A 21974-nucleotide genomic window follows, 5' to 3' on the forward strand; every position below is an offset into this window, starting at 1 on the left:
GGATTAAAAGAAAAATTTAGTTGTTGATTATATTAGAATACATTTAATAGAAATAGAGCTAATCACACAGGATAACAGAAACATCAAGGGTAAACCAAGGATAACCAGGGTTTTAACAAAAATCCTTCTTTTTCTTTTTAAAATAACTGCTAAAATGTAAAACACATTTTTAATGAGTTTTAAGTTAATTACATGAGTTTTAATTAAAATAACCGCAAAAATGTTCTGGTGCTTGTGACAGAGTTAAGTAAAGCTTGCTCACGTGAAACTGAGAGCTATTGCCCTCTGTTTCTAGTTATTCAAGTCACAGCCCTGATTATTTATTTTTAAAAACACTAGTCATTTGTACTCTCAGTGCACATTCTTTTTCTATAGGAAAACTGGAAATGGAAAGAACACCCGAATGTATTATGTTACATCTCATGCTCCCAGATGGAGAGGAAGGGTTTATAGAGTGTTAAGGCTCAGAGAAGGTCAAGGCCTTATCCAGGGACACAGTTGGTCATTGACACAGGCAACTTGAAAATCTAGGACTCTACACATAATTTTGCAGAAGGCTCAGATTCCTTCCCAAAAATCCCCATTAGTACCTTAACAAGAAAAGTCAGTAATGGCTCTTATTCATCTTAATGACCTCCTCCTCAGGTCACTAGAGAAAAATTTTTTACCCAGAGCTGCCAGAACTAACAACATCTTGCCTAAATGTCTGAAGCTGCTGAATACAAAGATGCTTCTAAGAAGAGACACACCTTCCTGACCACAGCAAGCAGGAAGCAGAAAGCCAGCAGAGGTGTTAAGTGGCTGCTGCTGGTTGAATGCTATGGGTTCTATTCTGGATAAGGCTGGGGAGAAGCCATGATGACAAATCAAACTGAACCTAAGCAGCCCACAAGTCAGAAGACCACTGTCCTTCATGATCTATCTGGGGAATTTAGTTGTCAAGAACTCTCACTGCAACCACAGTTCATGGTGTAATACCCTCAGGTGAGTCACTAAACTATGTTAATGCAACAAGGCCCTTTTTAAAGAGAAGTATACTTCCAAAAACATAATATTGCATGCAATGCATATATATGCATAGTTACACAAAACTAAAACACCCAGTTGATGGATCACTGGAGAGAAGATTCTTATTGGTTGACAGCCCATCATGCTTTGGACACAGCAGAAAATATTGGGACATCAGAGGGAGCTCCTGCTAACACTTATCTCTGCCAAGAGGTCACTGTTTCTCAAACAAGTCACACATCAAAATAGGACCTGTGAGCTCAGTGTTCTTGGGAAAAGACTCATTAAATCACTGAATTGTAAAGCTCCAAAAAAAAGAACTCATTTGGCCCAACTCCCTCATTTCACAGCTGAAGAAACTAAGGCTAGAAAAGGTGCTTATAGTCAGTCAGCTAGTCTATGGGAGCTACTATCTGCACCAAAGACCTCTGATGCCCAACCCTATGCTGTTTGCCCTACACCTCATAACATGCTGGAGAAGTTAGAGAGCATTGTGGTGAATTGATAAAAGATTTATTATAGGGCATATAGTCCAAGATTGCACTATTCCCTTTAGTCTATCATTATACTAACCACATATTCTACAGTAATGATATCCAATAGAACTTTCTGTGATGGTAAAAATGTTCTATATCTGTACTGTCCAATACAGTGGCCACTAGCCACATGTGACAATTAAGCAGTTAAAATGAGAACTGAAAGTTAAATGGCATTTAATTTTAATTCATTTAAATTTAGGTAGTACAATTTCAAAATATTCTGTTGCATTGTCCCCAAATAACTATTGAAGTCTTCCAAAAATTTTCATATAAGCATGCCTCTCACACTTGGGAAAAACACAGAATTCCTGTTGGACCATATAATCTCAGTTTTTTTTTCTGAGAAGGTCAGTTCACCATACTTATCGCGGTCTGCCTTCAAAGGTGGTCTGGGTAAAGAATTGAGCTTTTGCTCTAAGCAGTTCTAACATTTACTATTCCTTCCATCCTCCCTATCCCAACATATTGTGATATCAATATGAGAGCTGGGAGAATAAATGGGTTAGCTAAGAGAACTAGGAATAACTAGGACAATGATCTGCATCCTATAATGCCCGTAATATGGGAAAACAGCAAGCCAGTCTGGGTAGCTGGAACCACTCCTACTCTGCAGGCCTGTCATTCACTCTGCCTGAGAGAAGAGGCAAAGGGTCCAAGCAAGCTGCTATCTGCATATTGCTGCCATGCTCCCGATTTCTGAAATTATACCAGGCTTCCTCAGTCCTGCATTATTTTATCAATGATAGCAGTCACCTCCCTTACCAACTAAAACTAAAAGCTAGCTACCCAAATATCTATATACAACTGTAATAATAGCAAAATTAAGCTGTTAGTGTGTGCCAAGCCCTGTACTAAGCACTTAGATACATTAGCTCATTTGATGGTCACAATTACCATAAAGAGTAGATTTTTTTATTGTCTCCATTTTATATAAGAAAGAGAGGTTTTAAGGATAAGGAATTTGTTCAGACCCTATAGCTACCAAATGGTGGAGCCAAAGTCTAGGTTCTTAATCATTATGCGATACTTTAATATAATTCTTACAACATAGAAGATGCTCAGTAAATGTTTTTTGTTAAATGAATGATTGAATGAATGAATGAATGAGCCAGTGGAGGAAACCTTAGCAAACTCATGCATCACTTCTATTAATACAGATAATATCTTAGCCTATGTAAGACTTTGAACTGTAATTTGGTAAAAATATTGACTGTGACTTCTCCCTGTGTAGAAGATGTGTGAAATTCACACCTATGCAAAATTTAATACATCTATTATGACCAATCATTAATGACTATGGAGAGGCAGAAAGGCAATTTGAATAAACGAATAATTAAAATTGTCGATGGAAATACTTTAAATGATTCCGAAATAATTTCTTAATCTTTCTTTTGTTTTCTCACATTAACAAGTTCTTTGGCAGTAACATATGTTTAGAATTTGTATTGCATTTATCTTCAGAGACATCAGCATAAATATACACAAAAGGGCTCACATCTACTGGCAAAGGTCCCTAATGTGTCCTGGTTCCTAAACTGCTGTCTTTGTCCCCAGCTTTTCTGACAGTCCTCACCCCTTAATCTTAGATAAGCTTGCTGCTCAACTGCTCAAATGTCTTCAGAAACTCCCTCTTCCTAGAATATCAGATATGAATTCCTCATGCCCAGCTCTTAAAGCCTTCTCCCAAAGCACGTAGGCCCAGGGTAGCAAGCTCCATAATGTCTCACAGATTTATAAGGCTCATTTTCACTTCCATGCCTTCGCAATTGTCTCTCTGCCTAGAATGTCCCACATAAATACACACACACAAGAAACAAGACTGAAAGAAAGAATAGTAAAAGGAAGACTAGTAAAACAGAATCCAATATTAATTACGTAGGAACAGAGTGTACAGAGTGAGTGTGATAGACTGAGTGGGTAGAAAAAGGAAAAAAGAAACAGAATTGTAAGAGACTAGAGTAGGATGTCACCAAAGCAATTACCAGATGCTAGTGCTTAATATAAACTGTATCAAAGCAGATATGCAAATATATTCAACATGAAGTTTTTAAATTCACATTTCAAAGTTTTCTGCCTGCTATCTTGCAGGTAAACATTAAATTAAGACTAGCGACATCTGGTGGATAGTTAGGAAGTGACCCCAGAGTTTCTCTACTATAAAAACACTGTAAATGCCCCTAAGCCTCTGGACTGCCATTCATGTATTAGGGTTCCACATCACTAATTACACTATCATGAAATAATCTTTCTGCAGGACCTAGAGTCTCATTGCAAGAGGTAGCCATATTTCTACTAAAGACCTTTCTATCTCCCAACTAATGTCCCTCTGCCTTCTCATGGATGTATATAATATCTGACCTATCAATTTTTCTTTTGAAAGGTAATTTATTACTTAAAATGTTCACATCCTTTGACCTAGGGATTCCACTTCTGAGACTTTACCCTAAGAAAAATGTCTTAAATGAGGAAACCAATTAGTTATTTACAATGGGGAGAGTGAAACCTAAAAGTCCTACAATAGAGGAAAGGTCAAGAAAATTACAGACATTATACTGTTTCCCAAACATTTGCACTCATATGAAAACAAACATTTTAATAATTTTGTATCAACAAGCATTAAGTTAAAAAAGCAAAAGGCAAAAAGTATCTGCATATGACCTCAAATATGTAAAGAATATAAATAGAAAAAGGCTAGAAGAAAACATTCTAAAATATTAACAGTGATTGCTTCCGGATGAGAGAATTATGTTTTTTTTAAATCATGGTTAGCAGTATTTCTCAAATGCTCTATAATTAACATGAATTGCTTCTATAAAAATACTATTTAAATCTTTTTTAAAATGCATATTTTCTGATTAATTTGCTAGAATTTTTCAACTTCTGCCTAGTTTTATTAACTCTTGATAAAGGTAATCAATCTAGTGAGCTAGAGTTTCCACAAGAAGGGGAGGCAAGACAAGAAAGCAAATATATTACAATTCTGTTCCATGATCTGAGTCCTGATGGAGAAATCTCCAGTTGTAAAACTGTATTGAAAATCCGTTAATGTCATCACACTCCTCTAAACATTACAACAGAAACTTACAGAGGGCTCTGTTGGCAGCAGGGAGTTACAAAGTCTCATAACCACTTGGGTCCCCATCTTCGGAGTCCCTAGAAGAGTCAGATCAGGGCTACCTTGAATATAGGAAGAGAAAGAAATATGCAAAAATACAGGGCAGGAAACAAATTCCAAAAACTAAACCAGTCTAGTTGGGTCAGGCCCCTGCCTCAAACCTATCTACTTAATCCATTAGAAGTATCAAATATAGGACACTAGTTAGCAGGAACTCCAGCCCAAGATATTATAATCACAACAGGGCCATGCTTTCTTACCATTAGTCAAGCAAGGATGCAGCTTTCCCTCCTCTCTACATTTATCAGTCTAAGACCATAGGAAGTATTCTGAGGACAATCAGACGAAATAATGGGGCCTCTGCTTCTCGCATTCACTTCCCTTCATCCTCAGAAATTCAGTTTTAACCTAGCAAGGCAGCATTTATTCTAAGGCAGAAATTTTTATACAGGACTTTAAGTTTACAAAGTGCTATCACCTACATCATCTATTTGAGTGTCATAGTAAATAACCCTTGGAAATAGAGTTCCTTTTATTACCCCCAGCAAATAGGAAATAGTCTAGGGAGTTGCTCTGCCAATCAGTGGTAGAGGCAGTTTTCTAGCCATCTCTTCTGAATCTACTCTACTAGGTCTGTGCCAGAAAACAGGCCAGGAAAATAGTGATAATGATGATGATGCTAATGGCAGCCAACATTTGACTGCATACTATGTACTGTTCCAAGTGCTTAAAATTCTCACAATCTATGAAGTAGATACTGTTACCTATTTTTTTTGTTCCGCGATTCCATTTTCAATACTCTATCCATCTTAAGAAATCATCACTCTCAAGGACAAACCGAGGGGCAGCGAGCGGTATTTGGGGGAGGACAGTGTCCAGCTTGAGAAAGGAAAGTGAATGACCTACCCACTCGCCTCCAAGTTCTGAAAGTCTGAATCCCGAATCGCACACTAAGAACCTGTAAGACCAAATCGGGTTCGGAATTTGAAACTTCCGCTTCTTTCTTCTCACCCCACCCTCGACCCTCCGCGTGTCCCCAGTTCTGATCTGGACGCTCAAGTGGTAATAATAATACTTTCCAGTTAATCGCCGCCTTTCAGCACTTACCTCATAAGTCATCGGTGGGTCTGGTTCAGCATCTTTGTCCCCAGCCCTTCTGAGCAGGACCTCCTCCTGCTGCAGCGTCGCTGCTGCGTTCCCGCTGCCATGGTGACGCGGAGGCCGGCCAGCGCCCGACCCGCCTCCGGCCTGCTGAAGCCAGTCCCGGATGACCCGGCCCCCCCGCCAGTTCGGACCCCGCCTTCTGCCGACCCAGACCCCGCCCCCTGCCAGTCAGGTCCCTCCTCCTAACCGCTCAGACCACAACCCTCGCCGGCCTTGATCCTGCCCCCCGCCTATCCTGAACGCTTCTTGCTGGCGGGAGCGCGCGTCCCGTCCCCTGGCGGCCTTGACCCCGCCTCCTGACTTCCAGGACCCTGTCCCCAGCCTGTACGGAGGCGCCTCCTACTGGCCTGGACCCTGCCCAGGGTGCTCCGGCTTCTGCCGATGGGAACTTGCCTCCAGTCCGTCCAAAACACACCCCCCCACTCCAGGCAAAGCTTGCGGGAAGGCCTGTCTCTACTTGCTTACCTTGCAAACCGACCCTTAGGCCGAGCGAGACCCGCCGCACTTACGTAGAGCCCGCATATCCCCATCCCAGAAAATGCGACAGGCACGTTCCGTAAGGTATTTATTGATCCTAGCGGCTCCGCACTTGTGAGAGCCAGCAGTCCCGCCAAGAAGAGTTCCCCAGGCTACATAGTGCTGTCAGTATCAGTGACTTGAAGTCCTTGTAACTGATGTTTGGAGAATGCTTCCTCCATGCTTCAGCCCCTGGCCTCATTTGCTGTTCAGGTCGGGGACCCTTGACCTAGCTGCTGAGGACCAAGCCAAGCCTGGGAGCTGTCTACCAAAACTCAGAATGCTTTTTTAGAGCACCAATTCTTCTTCAGCTTTGGAGTTTTAAGTATGTAAAAGGAATACCATTAGACTAAGTTCAACAAGATCAGCTCACGTGCTTAAGGGGTAACCTGTTCTTTCCACACTTTTCTGCACACTCAACATAGCCCTCCCCATCCTCATTTTGTGCAACTCCATCCACCCCTAGTGACAAATAAGAGCTAGGCCAGGGGGAGAGAACAAGATTAGGGATATACAATTCCAGGGGCTCCTGAATTCTTTAAGCTTAAAAATGTGGCCGCCATCCTGTGTTGCTGCCACTCAGTTCCCCAAAGCAGTAGATTCTCCCACAGAAGTAGTGGTTAAATGATGGAAACTGGTCCTTCCTCCTCAAGGCTCATACTAGGGTCCCATTCTTGCTGTCATAGCAGGGTGTGGCCTGGGAGAAGCAAAGGGTAGCATACTCTGTAGCATTTTGTAACTGCAGGTGCTTCACCTCCCCGACAGAGCGTGGTTGGGTAGGGCTGCACACTTGAATGTCTGCATAATGTAAGTTGCTTTCCTCCGACCTGAGGCCTTGACTCCTCTCCTGAGACGCAGAGTGCTCTAACACCCCCTCACGCGCATGTCCTGTTGTGTCATTACCCTGTGAGGAATGGACAGCATTAAGGGAGATTCTTGGCTTGGTTTGGCCCCTTACCTTCAATGTAGGGTCAGTTAGACTGATGTCCCTTCACTTTGCTCCTTTGGGGAACAGAGGAGGATGGGCAGAAGAAGCAAATTCTATAGATGACTGAGGTGTGTCTGTTCAGGGTGAAAAAGCTGAGTCCTAGGAACTCATGTCTGAGTAGCCCACAAGAAGGGACAGAGGCCTGTCATTACCTTTGTGCCTTTCTGCTGCTGTGGCTGCTGCTTCGATGTCCATCTTGGTTGATTCCCTGAGAGGAGGAAATCCAACTTGAATACATTTTCTCTTCCCTGTCTCTACTGAGGTTGCCCTCTTCAAATCACAATTAAACTATTATCGTGGGCTTCTAACTGACTAATCTCTCTGCCTCTGTTCTCACCTCTTTCACTTCTACCATTCCCATATATAAATTCCTTAGCAGAGTATGCAATCTGGCCCTTTCACAGTCTGCCCATAATATCTTCCATCCTCATTTTTCACCAGTCCCTAACATAGTTCAACAAATATATGTTGAGAATCCATTAGATTACAGGCTCTGTGTCTCATTATGGGGATAGAAGAATGAGTAGGCTGTTTCCTCTGTCTTGGGGAGCTTACAGTCTAATGTATTTGTGTCCTACTAAGGGGACACAAATAAGTACATAGGCTATTACAGTCCAATGTGGGAAGTGCTCAGCTACACTAAACAATTGGTCACTTTCAATCAAGTCAGTCTTTTCTCTCTCTTCTCTTTCTTTTTTTCTGCATGAGATAATTCCCGTGCCTAAAATAGCCTCTCCTCACTGCTCCTCTTCCAGCTTTGAACTTACTATTATTTCTTCAACATTAGTGTTCTTCCCATTCTCCCACAGCATGAGTATGCATCTATTATAGCACTAGTAGATGGGGTTATAATTACTTATGTATCTATCTCTCGAACTTGAGTTTCTGCTCTTTTAGGGCTGAACAGTGTGTCTTTCCTCTTGTGCCTTCTGCCTCCTTGGGATTCTGCAGTGCCTCACATACAATAACTGCACAGTAAATTTTTACTGAATTAATGAAAGAATGAACAATCAACCTTGCCATTCTAAGATAATGGAAAGGATGAGACCCAGAGTTTCAAAGATGGTCTTGAACCCAGTAACCTAAAGATTCTCTTTGGTGCACTATCTCCCTTTATCCCTTCTAAAACCACTCTTTTCCACATTTGTGCTCTTTCCAAAGACACTGCTTCTATTACCTTCTTTAATTTGCTACCCTGCTGCCACCCCACTCAAGTTCTTCTCCTCACCACAGTTACCTGTTTTCTTTTTCCTGTGGAAAATTGATGGGCAGCTCCTGTGAAAGGAAAAACAGATCACCCACATGTAAGAGCCCTGGCCTCTATCTTCCCTCCATCATTTGCTCTGTGGTCTCCGTAACATTCTGGGATGACCTTCCTTCACCCACGGTCTAACACAGAGTCACTCAGGCCCAAAGCATTTATCAAGGGTACCACACCTCTCTCAAAGGGATGGTTCTGGAAGGTGGAGTGGTACGACTGACATAACCAGACCCAAAATACAGCCTCAAGCAACCAGGCACTACATGCCAGGGATGTAACTGGGTTGAGGGCTATTCTGGGATTGTCTAACAGACTAATCCCAGCAGAGGGTAGGAGAAATCTGCCAAATAATGGGTTATTCCTGGATCCAGAGACCCTCTTACTTCTGTTTCAGTGCTTTTGGGGCGGGGGGGGGGGGTCTCTGCCAGCCCAGGGTTCTCATTCTGAAAGTCACAGAAGCTGCCACAACCAGAGCTAACTAGTTAAGGCTTCTCAAAGCCCTTTCCTAACAGGTGATCTCCCTCCCTTCTTCCCTCTCCTTGTTTTTAATTAACAGAGAAAGTGAGAGATGTTTAACCTTTAAAGTCCACAGCACAGGGAGCTCTGGATTTGGCAAATGACTCAGCTACCTCGCCCTTGCTGCAGGACAGACCTCTTATACTCATTTCTGAACCCCTGGGGTTCAACTGTTTGATGGCCAGAAAAACAACACTTGTCTGAGGAAATAGGCTGAATAGTTTGGGGCTTACTCCATTGCTTTTTCTTGCAAGTATATTTCCAGCTCTCACCAGAGCCATCCCTATTTGTCTGGTTTCTGTCTCCCCAAAGAAGTTTCCTTCTTTTGCTATTTAAAAAGAGAGAGGGAAACTTCTAAATCATGTCCATTTAACTATTGTAGAAAAATCAGTACTTTTCCATACATATCTGACAAAGGTTTGTGTTTTGGTTTGATTTTTGGTTTTAATGCAGCTTGCTGAGTTGAAAGCAGAGTCACAATCTAAATTCTAATGGTTGTTCAGAAGAAAAGCCTTGAAACTACCTCTGGGTCTTTCTACTTCCTGTTCTGCCACTTCTGCTCTTCCTTTCTCTTACCACTGCCTTATCCTAGCCACTAATTCCTGGCCCCTTGTCACTATTATCTTCCTACTTCTACTTAAATGGATAAACATTAATTCTAAAATAACAGACTTGGGTGACACAATTATAGCAAACGGAGCCAGTCCCCAAGTTGGATATTGCACAATGCCTGGACACAACCCAAATGGAATATTCAGTTCAATTCACAGGTGATAAGGTTTTATTTTTAGCTTGGGATTAAGGAAACTAAATGGGCACTCTTATATTGGTAATAGGAGTAAATATTGGTGCAATCTTTCTAGATTGCAATTGGCAATAAGTATAAGATGCCTTAAACATAAATGTGTTTTATGTTTATGTAGCAATTCCATATCTTAATAATTAGACAGGAGCAAATATGGATTTTCATTGTAGCATTATTTACAATTGCAAAAAAAAAAAGGAAATATTCTAAATGTCTAACATTGGGAACTGACTGAATAAATGGCAGCCTCAATCAATGGAACATTACACATTAATTTAAGAAAGATGTTGGAAGAAAACTCAATAACATTGAAAATTTTACTCTTTATTAAGTCAATAAAAAGATAAAATGTGTTTGGGAATAAAAACTATGCACTTAGGCATTTAAAAAGAATTCCATGGAAATACACTCAAATGTTCCTATCATCCCTGGGTGCTTATATTTATGGTTATTTTCTGCTCTTTAGTATTTTCCAAATGTTCTATAGTGAGTATGTATTACTTTTGTAATGATAAAAAATATTTTAAAATAAAAATCTCTTCAGTTATCATAGTATCTTTAAGTCTCTGAAAGTTTATTGAGATAATGACAAATAGAGGAAAATAATATTTATCCAGTCTTACTGATAATTTAAGAGAAAGAAATATATTTTGGTTAGAATATCTGATATAGTGTTTCTGTCTAGGCTCTAGAGTCAGACTGACAGTGTGACCTTCAGACTGGCTGTGTGACCTTCAGCATGTTTGAAACTTCATTAGGCTTCCTTTTCTTTTTTTTTTTTTTAAATAAAACAAAGATGATAACAACCTAAATCTCATGATATTGTTGTAAGAATTAAATAAAATAATAAATGTAAACTACTCAGCTAGATGCCTGGCATATAATGAGCATCAGTAGAAGCTGACTACTATGACTATCGCCATCAGAGGAAAAAATAACTAAAAATGAAGAATATGCAGACTTGGGAAGAAAGGAAGGAAAGAAGCTGTTACATCTCCCTTCCCTAGAAGCTTTAATGTTTCTAGATGTCCTATGTCTGTAGGACATGTCAGAATTTAAAAAGTCTTTGCTTTTTCAATTCTGCCAATATGCTGGGAAACACGTATTATTGTTGCCATTTTATAGATAGGTCAACTAAGGCGCTACAACTTTATCTTACTCAAGGAGGCAGGGACCAAAATTCCTTTATTACTATGTCTTCTGCATCTATTACTATGCCTGGTACATATAGGTGTTTAATAAAATGTTTAATAAATGAATGAATAGTAGGAACAGGACTTGAATCCAGTGAACTGACTCCAAATTATATGCCCTTTTCTATGTACCTCGCTGTATCTCTAAATATAATGATGCTTTATTTATAAATAAGACATCTTCAAGACTGACCCAAATATGGAATGATATAGCTAAGAAGGCACTGGACAGGATAAAACCAAGTCCAGGGGTTTATAGTGATGACAACTCTAGGAAAGAACGATAAAGACATTACAATTAATTTATAGTGAGACTTTCATATATCCTCTATTCTTCGAAGCAGTGACCTAAACAACGTAGGTCATGTTATCTATTTTGTGTGTGTGTGTGTGTGTGTGAGAAAAAAAGAGAGAAGTTACAGGATTTGCCTAAGTGTCACACAGCAAATAAGTGTGAAAGTTATATTAAATATTCCATGGATGGTCTCCTCCTCACTTCTGCCCTTTTAAATAAACATTTCTCCAAAGTCGATTTGCTTTATTTGGGAGGCAGTATTATGCAGTGGTTAAAAGTATGGGCTCTGAAGTCAGACAGACCCAGGTTGGAATCTTGATTTGCTTACTAGTCATGTGACCACGGAGCCTCAGCTGACAAGGCTCTGAGCCTCAGCTTCTCTGCTGTTAAAAAAAAAAAAAAAAGAGGAGTAAAGCCACCTCCCTCATAGAATTGATAGAATTGTTGGGAAAATTAAAGGAGATTGTTTGTAACGTGCCTGGCACATCGTAAGCCATCAAATGCTACAATTATCCTCTAGAGAAGAAGGAAAGGGACAGAAGGGAAAAGAGAGGAAGAGGAGGACAAAGAGAAACAATGCCAATTCACCATTCCAGACCGGCTCCGGGCATTCTACAGACAGCTGGCTTGGCTGTGTGTTCAGAGGTCTCCTGAAAGGAGTGAGCACAGAAGGAGGTGCTGTTCTGGTGCTGGCATCGGGAGGTGCCAGGCAGAGGAAGGTGGCAGTGGGAGGTTGGCAGAGAACTATCCGTAGGCTCTATTCTCAGGGCCTCCATGTCCACCGACAGAGATGTTACCCTCCCCACTTGCCCCCTACTCACCAGCTTCCCCCGCAGCAGAGACGGTTTCCCATGGTGCTCTGTCTCTGAGGGAGCCCAGCTGTTTTCCACATAAAGAGGCTTGTGCATTTCCTGCTTCCTGGTTTAGCTTTCAGTAGCAGCTCCCAGGGAGTCTCTGTCAGTGTCAGATTTCAACCTAGCAGGTTGGACTTTAGAAGCCACCTGCTGGAAAGATTCCCAGGTAACTTCTCCCAGCCAAAGGGGAGAAGAACACGTACGGGCTCCAGGTGACAACTATCTCACCTTGGGGATTTGGAGTTGCTTTGATGAAGCTATGAACTTTGAGGTCAAGCTTCAGTGAAAAGAAACCTGAACTAGAAAAAAGCTCTGGGTTTCCTTAGGAAATGTTTCTCTGCAACATCACATTGTCGTTGAAATATATCCTCTATATGGAGAAAAGGCTCTTACCTTGTGTTTCTCAGTACTACTCAGCTTTAGTTGTGTTTCGCTTTCAAGATAATCAGTATCGGTTTCTTATTATTCCTGTCCAGAATCTTGGTTTAAATATTGGAGTCCCTTGCAAACTTAAATTTAGGGAAATGGATTCCTTTTTATATTCTTTTTCCCTTGCTACTGGAATTAACATGGACAAATCACTTTCTTCTAGGACTGTGAAATGGAGGACCGAACCTATTACCAAATCCCCTTTCTGGTCAAAAATCATATGACTCTATGATTGCGATAGCTTAAGCCCTTCTTAACCGTTCACTTCCCCACTCTCACTATAGAGCTACAGAATCTCCACTTACACTTCAACTCAACCTCTTCTTCCAATGACCCAAAATTTTACTCATTACACACTTACCAGCAACTAGGGTGCAGTCTAGCAAATTCTTCTGTAGAAAATATGGGCTCTAGGAGAATTTGTGAAACCTGTAAGGCCTGTCTTTGGTACTCCCAACCCCATCTTTAATGTCTTGCTCAAATGCCCAGTTATTTGTGTGCTTCTTGTGGGGATTCAAGACCTACCACTTAGCCTTGCACCCTACAGAGAGTACTCTGGACTCTTCACTCCTCCCCATCTTCTTTCCTTATGAAAAATGGAGACAATGGGAGTGACAGCCTTACAGATTTGTGGTGAAGATTAGATGAGATAATGTATATGAAGCTCTAGTCCAAGGCCTGGCACATGGGGAGCTCTCAGTAAGCCCTAGCTTTTATTACTATTACTTCTTATTCTCAGCTAGTTGTCAGATGGTAAAACATCTTACTTCATTATCTTGCACTGGATCATTGCACTCACCTCATTTCATGGTCATACTTCTCCCTGGCAATCCATTCTGTACTTTACCATTAGCGGTATTTTTTTCACCCTATTACCCAAACTTCTTAGCCTGGCACTCGAAGCCCTCCACGTCTCTGGTCCCTTTCCAGCCACTTTCTCTACTTTAAAGGAAAAATGTAAAGGAAAACAGCTAAGAGATTTCATACGGCCAGAAACATCAATGAAACCAATAGTGTGCTATGGTAGCCAGAAAACCTGATACACTTTAAAGCAGCATTAATAGAAGTCTAGAGTGATAAACAAGGGTATTGATTACTTCACTGAAGTTTGTACCACCCAGTTTGGGACTGGAATAACAATTTTAGTTCTACATGTTGAATTTCAAATTATGTTGTCAAAAGGTAGCGTGTTCAAGAGAAAGTTTTCTGGTTAAGTGGTATGGAAAGTCCTATCAGATGTAGTTAAAAGAACTAGGCATGTTTAGACAGGAAAGGAAGTCCTAGGAGGATAGGATGGTTATCTGAAGGACTTTCAATTGAAAGAATTGCATTTATTTTCTGGACGTAACCAGAACCAATGGGCAGATGTGACTAAAATGCAGATTTTGGTTCGATAGAAGGAAGTATTTGTAACAGATATGTCCAAAAAGAAAATGACTAATAATCTTGAAAGAATTTGAAAGGGTTGGGAATTTGGATTAAATCAGAGGTCTCAAATGTTTTCCTAGCTAAGGAACACTTTCTTTTAAATAAAGCTCATGTAAAAATCCCAGTTACAAAACAGATTAGTGTGAAGGTGGTCTGGTTGAAGTCTGAGTACGATCCTTTTTCTATTCTATTTCTTCTCAACTTGGTACTAAATCCTCAAGAGTAGAAAATAAAAGACCACAGTTCTTATAATTTATACTTACAATTTGTATCCCCCATAGTGTATTACTTGAGGTTTGATAAATAAATGTTGAATAAATTAACAAATGAATATATCAATAGTTATTAGTCTGAAGCATGCTTTCATTTTAAATGGATGATAATCCTTTAAACAAAAATTGGATTTTTCAAGTGAGGGTTCTTATCTCGGGGGTCCACAGATCCCTAAGAGGTGCATATGAATGACCCCCAAGAGCTGCATGAACCTATTCAAATTGTATGGCAAATTTGGGAGCATATGTATTTTTCTGGTAAGAGAATCTTATAGCTTTTGTCAGATTTTCAAATGGGTCTGTAACCCAACAAAGTCAAGAATGAACCACTTTAATGGAAGAATTTCAGATGTCCATCACAGCCACGTAAAAGAAGTATTTGGGAGCAGTGAGGTCTGAACACTCTCCAGGTCATACATACGCATGCTCTCTTGATTACAGAGAGTAATTGAGGGGTCAGACCCCTAGGCTGTCTTGCATACACCATACCTCTAGTAATAAGACTTTACCTCCACGGGATGCTTCCCTGGACTTTACCACCACACTAATAACCCTAGATCCCCTGCACTTAGTTTGGGATGATATGTGGAGTGATGATGCAGTGATTCCTCTCTTTGGGATGTTCCCAGATATGATACTTCCTTTCACGGGCTTCCCCTGTGCAGAGGGTGAGGAGACTTTGGTGATAATGGCAGAGGTTTCTATGTCTATAGCCCTGTGTATACATACTTGGTTCCTCAGAATCGGAGACCATTTTCATTGGACAGAATTTAGTATGGGAAAATAGGGCTTTAGGCATCCCTCTCCAGCCAAAATCTGTTTTCCCAACCCCTACCCAAAACAGGCCAGACAGTCTGGAGACCCTTGTTTTTGTGTCTCTAATCGCCAGCTCAGACAGTGCCCTCTGGGCTGTTTGGATGGCATATCCCTTTTCCCTCCCAGGATCACTCTCTCTTTTGTTGCATTGTGAGAAAATTATGGCTAGGAATTTGATCTGGAGCCAGTGTCAGCTTCCGGGCGTGATCTCAGCATCCAAGTGTGAGCTTGGGATTCTGTAATGTTGGGCACATCTCACTGAGGAGGTTATTTCTAGCTGGCTATGACCTTCTCCCTCCCTCCCTGCCCACCCATCCTCCAGAACACAGAATAGGGAGCTGCACAAACCAGGCCCTGAGATTTGGGTTTATTCAGCTCCTCCCAGAACTAAACCAAAGGCTAGGACACGTCCCAAGGGACCAAACCATACATTGCGGCCCATGCACTTTCCCTCCCTCAAGGATGCTGCTGCCTCTGGGGTAGTGGTAGCTGCTCTATCACCACATGAGGTAGAAAGTGCTGGGTGCTGGGTCTGTGGCACTCAGGGCTCAACTCTGGCAGCCTCCTCCTCTTCCTCTGGATCAGGAGGTGCAGACAGCAAGGAGATATAGACCTCATTGACCTCTGTGTCCAAATGTCGGCCACCCCGAGGCGCCTCCAGGTTAAGGATGCCATCATGGGAAAGAGCAGCACGGACTCGCCAGGGGTCAACATCCGCAGGCAGAACATAGGTGCGGCAGAACTCTCGGGACACAAAGCCGTGGCGGTCCAGGCGCTGGGGGTGCCGGGCGGACACCTCCAGCAGGTTGTCCACAGTCCTCACAGTCACCTCATCGGGGGTAAAGTGGCTCACATCCAGAAACGCCTGGAACTTGCCCTCACTGAGCCTGAGTTCCGAGGCCCCTGCCCTGCTGCCCTCCCCGGCTCTGGTGGCCCGGGGCCGAACATAGTAGCCATGGTAGAGGGTGGGGGTCAGGATCTCTTCCGGCAGGAGGCCTGAGGGGCGGAGAGAGAGAAGGCAAGAAGCAGGGAGCGTGAGTTGGGAACAGGAGTGAATGAAGAATGAGGACTGGGGAGAGCAGGAGGAGAGTCAGGAGAAGTAGGGAAGGCGAGAGGGCGCAGCGGCTAGAATGAGGTAGTTGAGGTAGAAGGGATTAAGGAAGGAAATGAGATGGGGGCGGAGGAGAGTAAACCGAAGCAGAACTGGGTGGACATAAGGGGAACAAGGAGGCATACTAAGGGGATGAGGGGACAGGTGTAAAAGCATTGCAGGCACCACGTCTGCACTGAGGTCAGTAGGAAAGGGAAAGAGCCCTGCTTGGAGGGAGGAGGGGGGAGCTGGGATGGGAGATGGCTCGCCTCAGGAGTTCAGTTAAGCCCGGAGTGGGGTGGAGGCCAGCACCATTGGGAGGTCAGCCCAGAATTTCAGGCGGTGGGGGTGGGAGGCAAGGGAGTGGCGTCTGTGCCATACCTTCTCCGAAGCGCTGCTCACCCAGGCGACTCGGGTTGGCAAATTCGTACTCGGCGGTGGCCGGGTGGGCGTGTGGCACCGAGCGGCCCGACATGGCTGCAGATGTGTCGGCGGCCCTGATCCGAGATGCAGCGCGACCCCTCCAGCTGTCTGAAGAACTAGGGCTCCGTCCGAGGTGGGGGCGGGGTCTACACCACCCAAAATAGTGCCGAGCCTAGGGGAGGGACGGACAGCGGGGCCCTGAGCGCCAGCCAAGAGTGTGTGATCAGCCTGCCTGGACCCCCACCCCTCCCCCGCACACCCTTCAGCTGTCGCAGGGGACTTGAGAGGACAGCTGAGGGTCCTGGCTTTGAGCAAACTGGGGAGTGAGCCGGGGAGGAGAGGCTGGTGTCAGGGTCCCTGGAGAGTCCTAGCTGAGACCCTCACTGTTTGCACATTTTCCACACCATCTTTTCTCCTCCTCAGTCTCAGGCACCCTTCACCTTACCTCATAAAGCTCTCCTGGATTTGATGCTCTGCGAGCCTTGTAAGGTATAAGATGCAAGAAACTTTCCTACCTTTGCTTTGGGATGGAGTGAGGAGTCTAGTCTTCCTGCCCAGATTAATGTCAGGGTCCTTGCCTGAAAACAAGTCAACCTCGAGCACCACACAGATGCCTGCCACTAACATGTTGGTGATCACGGCTCTCTTCCAGGGACTCACAAAGAGTTAATGTCTCTGGGGCCCAGCCAAGGAAGATTCCAGTTCCTGCCCAGGCCCAAGATAGTCGCTGGCTGGATTCCCCTGGCTCGCCAGGCTGGAGAGGAGGAGGGGCATATATCCTGCCTGCTTGGGATTCCTGACTCTGTCCCAAGAGATGTTGGGGGGGGGGCGGGGGGAGGGTCCCTTTGGGTGTGGACAGAAAGCTAGTGAAACAAGTCCAGGACAAGTCACTGGCCAGCTCAGACGTGTTTGTATTTCTCTTTTCTTAGCTCAGTGAGTACTGGGTATGTGTCACACTGCCAAATCCCTGATCACAAGTCTCCATGAACGGGTGGTGAGCTGGGATAATAAAACCCCTGACATCACCATTCCAGAAGCTTCACAAGACTGCATATATAAGGGGCTGGCTGTAGCTGCAGCTGAAGGAGCTGACCAGCCAGCTAACCCCCACACTCACCTAGCCACTATGGACATCGCCATCCACCACCCCTGGATCCGACGCCCCTTCTTTCCTTTCCACTCCCCCAGCCGCCTCTTTGACCAGTTCTTTGGAGAACACCTGTTGGAGTCTGATCTCTTCCCAACTGCTACTTCCCTGAGCCCCTTCTACCTTCGGCCGCCCTCATTCCTGCGGGCACCCAGCTGGATTGACACTGGGCTCTCAGAGGTAAGTCTCCCCTCTGTAAGAAGTTCTTCCCTAACCTCTGGAAATATCTCCATGTGCTCTACTTCTCCTGTCTATCTAAATCTGGCTATGTCTAAGTGTCTTAAGTCTCTTAGGCACACGTGTGTCCTGTAGCGAAGAAAGACGCGGTTACTAGTTCCTCTCTCCCCCAGTTACATGTCTTTGAAGATCCTCTGTATCCTACTTATTACATTTCTTTTCTTGTGCTACGAGGATCATCTTCTATCCCCTAAGTAGGATGATCCTTTCTGGTTTAGTTCATAAGGATCTACAGGGAAAGAGCTGCCTTCAGACTCCTTTGTGCACCACTTCTAATTCCTCATACTCCTGACAAATTTTATCACCTTAAGTTTCAGAGCTAGGAGACAGCCCTACCTCATCCTGAGCTTTTCATCACCAAGTGGAGCTGGAGACAGCAACCGCTGTTTTCTTCCTTCTTATTCTCTCTTCTATGATTTTCTGGGCTTCTCAGAGCTGTGACATGGCACTGGCCTAGGTCCAAGCTTGAGGAGGAAAGAATATACATCCAGTCTTTGGACCCCCACTTGTCCTAAGAGGATAGGAGAATGGGGTGAACATATAAAGTTAACAGAAGTTATCACAGATAACACTCTGGTTTAAAAATATTCAAGTGTGAGTAAACAGGAGCTGAGAGGGCAAGGGCTTTGGAAGAACAATCAGGGCCAGTAGAACATTCCAGATTGAGTGGGTGGGAAACTTGGCAGAGACCTGGGCAAGAAGAAGGGGCCTTTGTCTCATAGACAAATGACAAGGCCAGGCATTGGGGTTAGAGAGGCAGCAGAAGCTATGCCCAGACCCATCCTTGTGATTGCTCTCCTGGGTGGCCTGTTTCCTTCCCTGTCCCTGTAAATAAAGTTTGAGCCTGATGACCAAATGGTATGCCTTGGGTACTACTGTGGTGGCTCCCCTGAACCAGAGAGTCATGTTTATTCAAAAAGGGATTTTTAGCCAAAATGAAGAAGATAAACTACTTGGCTAGAAAGTAAGTTTGCAGAATAATGAGAGTGCACTAGCAATGCACGTTCCTACTATTCTTTCTCCTATCTCTTCCCCGCATCTTGCTATTTCTAGATGCGTCTGGAAAAGGACAGATTTTCTGTCAACCTGGATGTGAAGCACTTCTCCCCAGAAGAACTCAAGGTCAAGGTGCTGGGAGATGTGATTGAGGTGCATGGCAAACATGAAGAACGCCAGGTATGTAGCTCATTTTCTCTCCTGTTCATTCATTTAGTGCATACTATGGCAACATTCCAGTCCTAAACCATTAGGGTTTGGAGCAGGGATAGATCTGGTGGTGGTGGTGGCGGCAGCGGTGGTGGTGGTGGTGGTGGTAGTGGTGTTGCTGTTGCTGTTGTTTTGGCCAGAGAAGTGATCTTTGCTGTTTATTTATTTTGATCTGATTGACTTAGATGGGATAGGTGGGATAATTAACTCAACCTTGGCCACATTAGAATCGCGAAGGAAATTTTTAAAAATTCCAATGCTCAGGCAAATTAAATTAGAATTCTTAGGAATGGGCCCCAGGCATCATTATTTTAAAAGCTCTCTAGGTAATTCTAATGTATAGCCCACTGATTTAGGCATAGTGCCTGTCCCACACCTGGTTACTTTACATAATTACGTTAACTCCACGTACCCTGAAGGTGTTTGGGACTTTTAGATGTTCAGGAATCCTCTTGTCTTTAGCCCATCTTAATGCTAAACTATTTGGTTTGCCTAAATTTCAGAGCTCCTAATACCCTAGAGCACCTGTGTAAATCAGTTAATTGAGAGCCCGTCTGGATAAATGCTTGAGATTCAGTAGGTATTAGGGTTAGAGTCAACTACTCTTAGCAGAATTCTAAAGAATGGAGCTTCTCGTTACTTTCTGGGGGAGAGGGGGATTTAATAGGTTTGCTTACCAATTAGTGATAACTCAGAACCTTGTACATCAAACAGTACAGTTTAAGGTACTCAAACTGTTGCCGTTTTGCATACATGGTTTAAGTTTGAGTCATAGTCTCCCTGGATGGAGTTTTGTTTTGTTTTGTTTTGTTTTTTAAATAGCAGCAGTCCTACTGGTCTGGAACGTTCTGGGACATTCCTGAAGAGTCAGGACAATTTATGAGCTTCTTCAAGGATTCAGATCTTCAATTCTGGTTGATATTCCAAATCCTGTAGGCCCAACACATATTGATCTAAACCTTTGGGAAATACCTGTGAATACATCTATGCCTCGGTGTTTAGAGAGCTGTGACGTTTTGCCTGTTTCAGACTTCTCAGATTCTCATTGATAGGAGTGACCACATAGGGAACTTCATCTTAGCCCCAAACAGAACATCTTTCTCATGTTGCCGTGGCATTTGGTCACATCTAAGGGGAAGGAGGATGTCTGAGTTCTAAGCAAGTGGTGCTATTTTCCTGTTCTTATCTGTCTGCCTCTCTCCTTGTTCTCTCGGATTAGGATGAACATGGTTTCATCTCCCGGGAGTTCCACAGGAAATACCGGATCCCAGCAGATGTGGACCCTCTTGCCATAACTTCATCACTGTCCTCTGATGGGGTCCTCACTGTGAATGGACCAAGGAAACAGGCCTCTGGCCCTGAGCGCACCATTCCCATCACTCGTGAAGAGAAGCCTGCTGTCACTGCAGCCCCCAAGAAGTAGATGCCCTTTCTCTAACTGAATTTTTTAAAACAATAAAGTTTCCCCACCAGTGAATGAAAATCTGTGATTAGTGCTGAAGCTTATTAATGCTAAGGGCAGGCCCAAATTATTAAGCTAATAAAATATCATTCAGCAACAGATAACTGTCTTGTGTTTGAATATTCCATATTTTTTTAATGGACAAATAGAGCAAATCCATTTACTTATCACATTATGATTTAGGAGGCTCCAGATATATTAGAGTCAGAATGACTCTCTCCGTCATTTAATAATGGTATAAATTTAGCAAGTCACTTAACCTTTCTGGTCTTTAGGTCTTCCATTTATAACATGGTGTACTGATTTGTACACTTGATGTAAGGAATAAATTAAGGAGAAAAAGTAGGTAAAGCCCTTGGCAGAGTTTAAGGGATATTGGTTCTTCCCTCTCCTCCCTCTTTGATTTGACCCTCAGTTCCAACGACACATGTGAGTGAACTCTGGATAACAACACATAAAAGGCCTTAGCACATCTCTGAAATTAATCATGTCACCAAGGAGGAAATGGTGCCCCCAATGTTATTTGACATTTTCCTACTGATAAGCATTTCCTTCAGCTGATTCACAAAGGCAATAAATAGGACTTGGGTGATTATCACCAAATAAGCGTCTCAGATGTAGTCTCTAAATTATTCAGCAAATACCTATTAAAACTAAGACTGGGAAATATCCAATCACCCACCGTAAAAAAAAAAATCAACTTTTAGAATTAGAGGTAACAACTAATCAATAAGTGATTCTAATATTTAGTTTAATGAAAGACACATTACTATACAAAAACATCTTAATTTCACTTTTGTGAGCCTCGACAAAACTTCTGATTTGATTAATTAAAAATAGCCCTGGTCTGGTGCAGGTTATCTAGCATAAATGTCTTTCCTTCTTTCTTTCTCTACCTCTAGGCTCATCATTCCCTACTCCTCAGTAGTTTTGCATCAGCCTCCATTTCACTTTCTACATCCCTTCCCATTTATAAACCAGGTTTTATAATGGTGACTGGGGCTGCTGTCCTGCTATTGAGCACTATCACAGAGCCACAGGATAGCTTGTATAAATTTGTAATCATGATGCTATGTCTGGGTCTTCCCACCTCACTAAGCCCAGAGTTCTCATTCAACTACAGCACCCCCAGAAGGTTGATGGACAGGATTTTTCCAGATTTCTTTCACAAATGAGAAAATCTCATCACAGCTTTAAGCAATGAACTGGT

General features: G+C 43.0%; 4 protein-coding genes across 10 annotated transcripts in view; 1 reads left to right on the top strand and 3 right to left on the bottom strand.

Annotated features, from left to right (window-relative positions):
- DIXDC1 (DIX domain containing 1) overlaps nt 1–5944 on the bottom strand; it is a 66112-nt gene extending 60168 nt beyond the window's left edge. Inside the window, exons 1-3 of one of the 7 annotated variants that reach the window (XM_023533739.1) lie at nt 5770–5944; nt 5569–5620; nt 4633–4700 (exon numbers count right to left, since the gene is read on the bottom strand). In XM_023533739.1, the coding sequence (XP_023389507.1) occupies nt 4633–4700; nt 5569–5620; nt 5770–5781 (132 nt within the window). In that variant the 5' untranslated portion in view covers nt 5782–5944. Of the gene's footprint in view, nt 1–4632; nt 4725–5568; nt 5621–5769 lie in introns of all 7 variants that reach the window. The other 6 variants (XM_011365402.2, XM_011365401.2, XM_023533740.1 and 3 more) reach the window with 6 other exon arrangements.
- Nucleotides 5945–6378: 434 nt separating this feature from the next.
- Nucleotides 6379–16786, bottom strand: CUNH11orf52 (chromosome unknown C11orf52 homolog). The gene is made up of 5 exons (XM_011365407.2): nt 16671–16786; nt 12222–12401; nt 8568–8605; nt 7483–7538; nt 6379–7246 (listed from the first exon to the last, which is right to left on the bottom strand). The coding sequence occupies exons 2-5, from the start codon at nt 12290–12292 to the stop codon at nt 6998–7000; spliced, it is 414 nt and encodes a 137-aa protein (XP_011363709.1). The 5' UTR covers nt 12293–12401; nt 16671–16786; the 3' UTR covers nt 6379–6997.
- On the bottom strand, nt 15545–17490 carry HSPB2 (heat shock protein family B (small) member 2). The gene is made up of 3 exons (XM_011365408.2): nt 17228–17490; nt 16671–16884; nt 15545–16195 (listed from the first exon to the last, which is right to left on the bottom strand). The coding sequence occupies exons 2-3, from the start codon at nt 16762–16764 to the stop codon at nt 15741–15743; spliced, it is 549 nt and encodes a 182-aa protein (XP_011363710.1). The 5' UTR covers nt 16765–16884; nt 17228–17490; the 3' UTR covers nt 15545–15740.
- Nucleotides 17491–17538: 48 nt separating this feature from the next.
- On the top strand, nt 17539–20865 carry CRYAB (crystallin alpha B). Its single transcript, XM_011365409.2, has 3 exons — nt 17539–18039; nt 19150–19272; nt 20522–20865. Exons 1-3 carry the CDS (start codon nt 17659–17661, stop codon nt 20723–20725), a joined length of 708 nt encoding a protein of 235 aa, XP_011363711.1. The 5' UTR covers nt 17539–17658; the 3' UTR covers nt 20726–20865.
- Nucleotides 20866–21974: the final 1109 nt, after the last annotated feature.

The sequence above is a fragment of the Pteropus vampyrus genome, unplaced genomic scaffold (assembly GCF_000151845.1).
Source record: "Pteropus vampyrus isolate Shadow unplaced genomic scaffold, Pvam_2.0 Scaffold110, whole genome shotgun sequence".
NCBI classification, from domain to species: Eukaryota; Metazoa; Chordata; class Mammalia; order Chiroptera; family Pteropodidae; genus Pteropus; species Pteropus vampyrus.

Coding starts and splice junctions, on each gene's coding strand:
- CUNH11orf52 (XM_011365407.2), bottom strand. CDS start 12,292: ATGTGGAAAACAGCTGGGCTCCCTCAGAGACAGAGCACCATGGGAAAC. Junction 7,539..8,567: donor CCACAGGAAAAAGAAAACAG/GTAACTGTGGTG, acceptor TCCTCCTCTCAG/GGAATCAACCAAGATGGACA. Junction 7,247..7,482: donor AGCAGCAGAAAGGCACAAAG/GTAATGACAGGC, acceptor CATTCCTCACAG/GGTAATGACACAACAGGACA.
- HSPB2 (XM_011365408.2), bottom strand. CDS start 16,764: ATGTCGGGCCGCTCGGTGCCACACGCCCACCCGGCCACCGCCGAGTAC. Junction 16,196..16,670: donor TGAGCAGCGCTTCGGAGAAG/GTATGGCACAGA, acceptor TCCGCCCCTCAG/GCCTCCTGCCGGAAGAGATC.
- CRYAB (XM_011365409.2), top strand. CDS start 17,659: ATGTGTCACACTGCCAAATCCCTGATCACAAGTCTCCATGAACGGGTG. Junction 18,040..19,149: donor TTGACACTGGGCTCTCAGAG/GTAAGTCTCCCC, acceptor TGCTATTTCTAG/ATGCGTCTGGAAAAGGACAG. Junction 19,273..20,521: donor GCAAACATGAAGAACGCCAG/GTATGTAGCTCA, acceptor CTCTCGGATTAG/GATGAACATGGTTTCATCTC.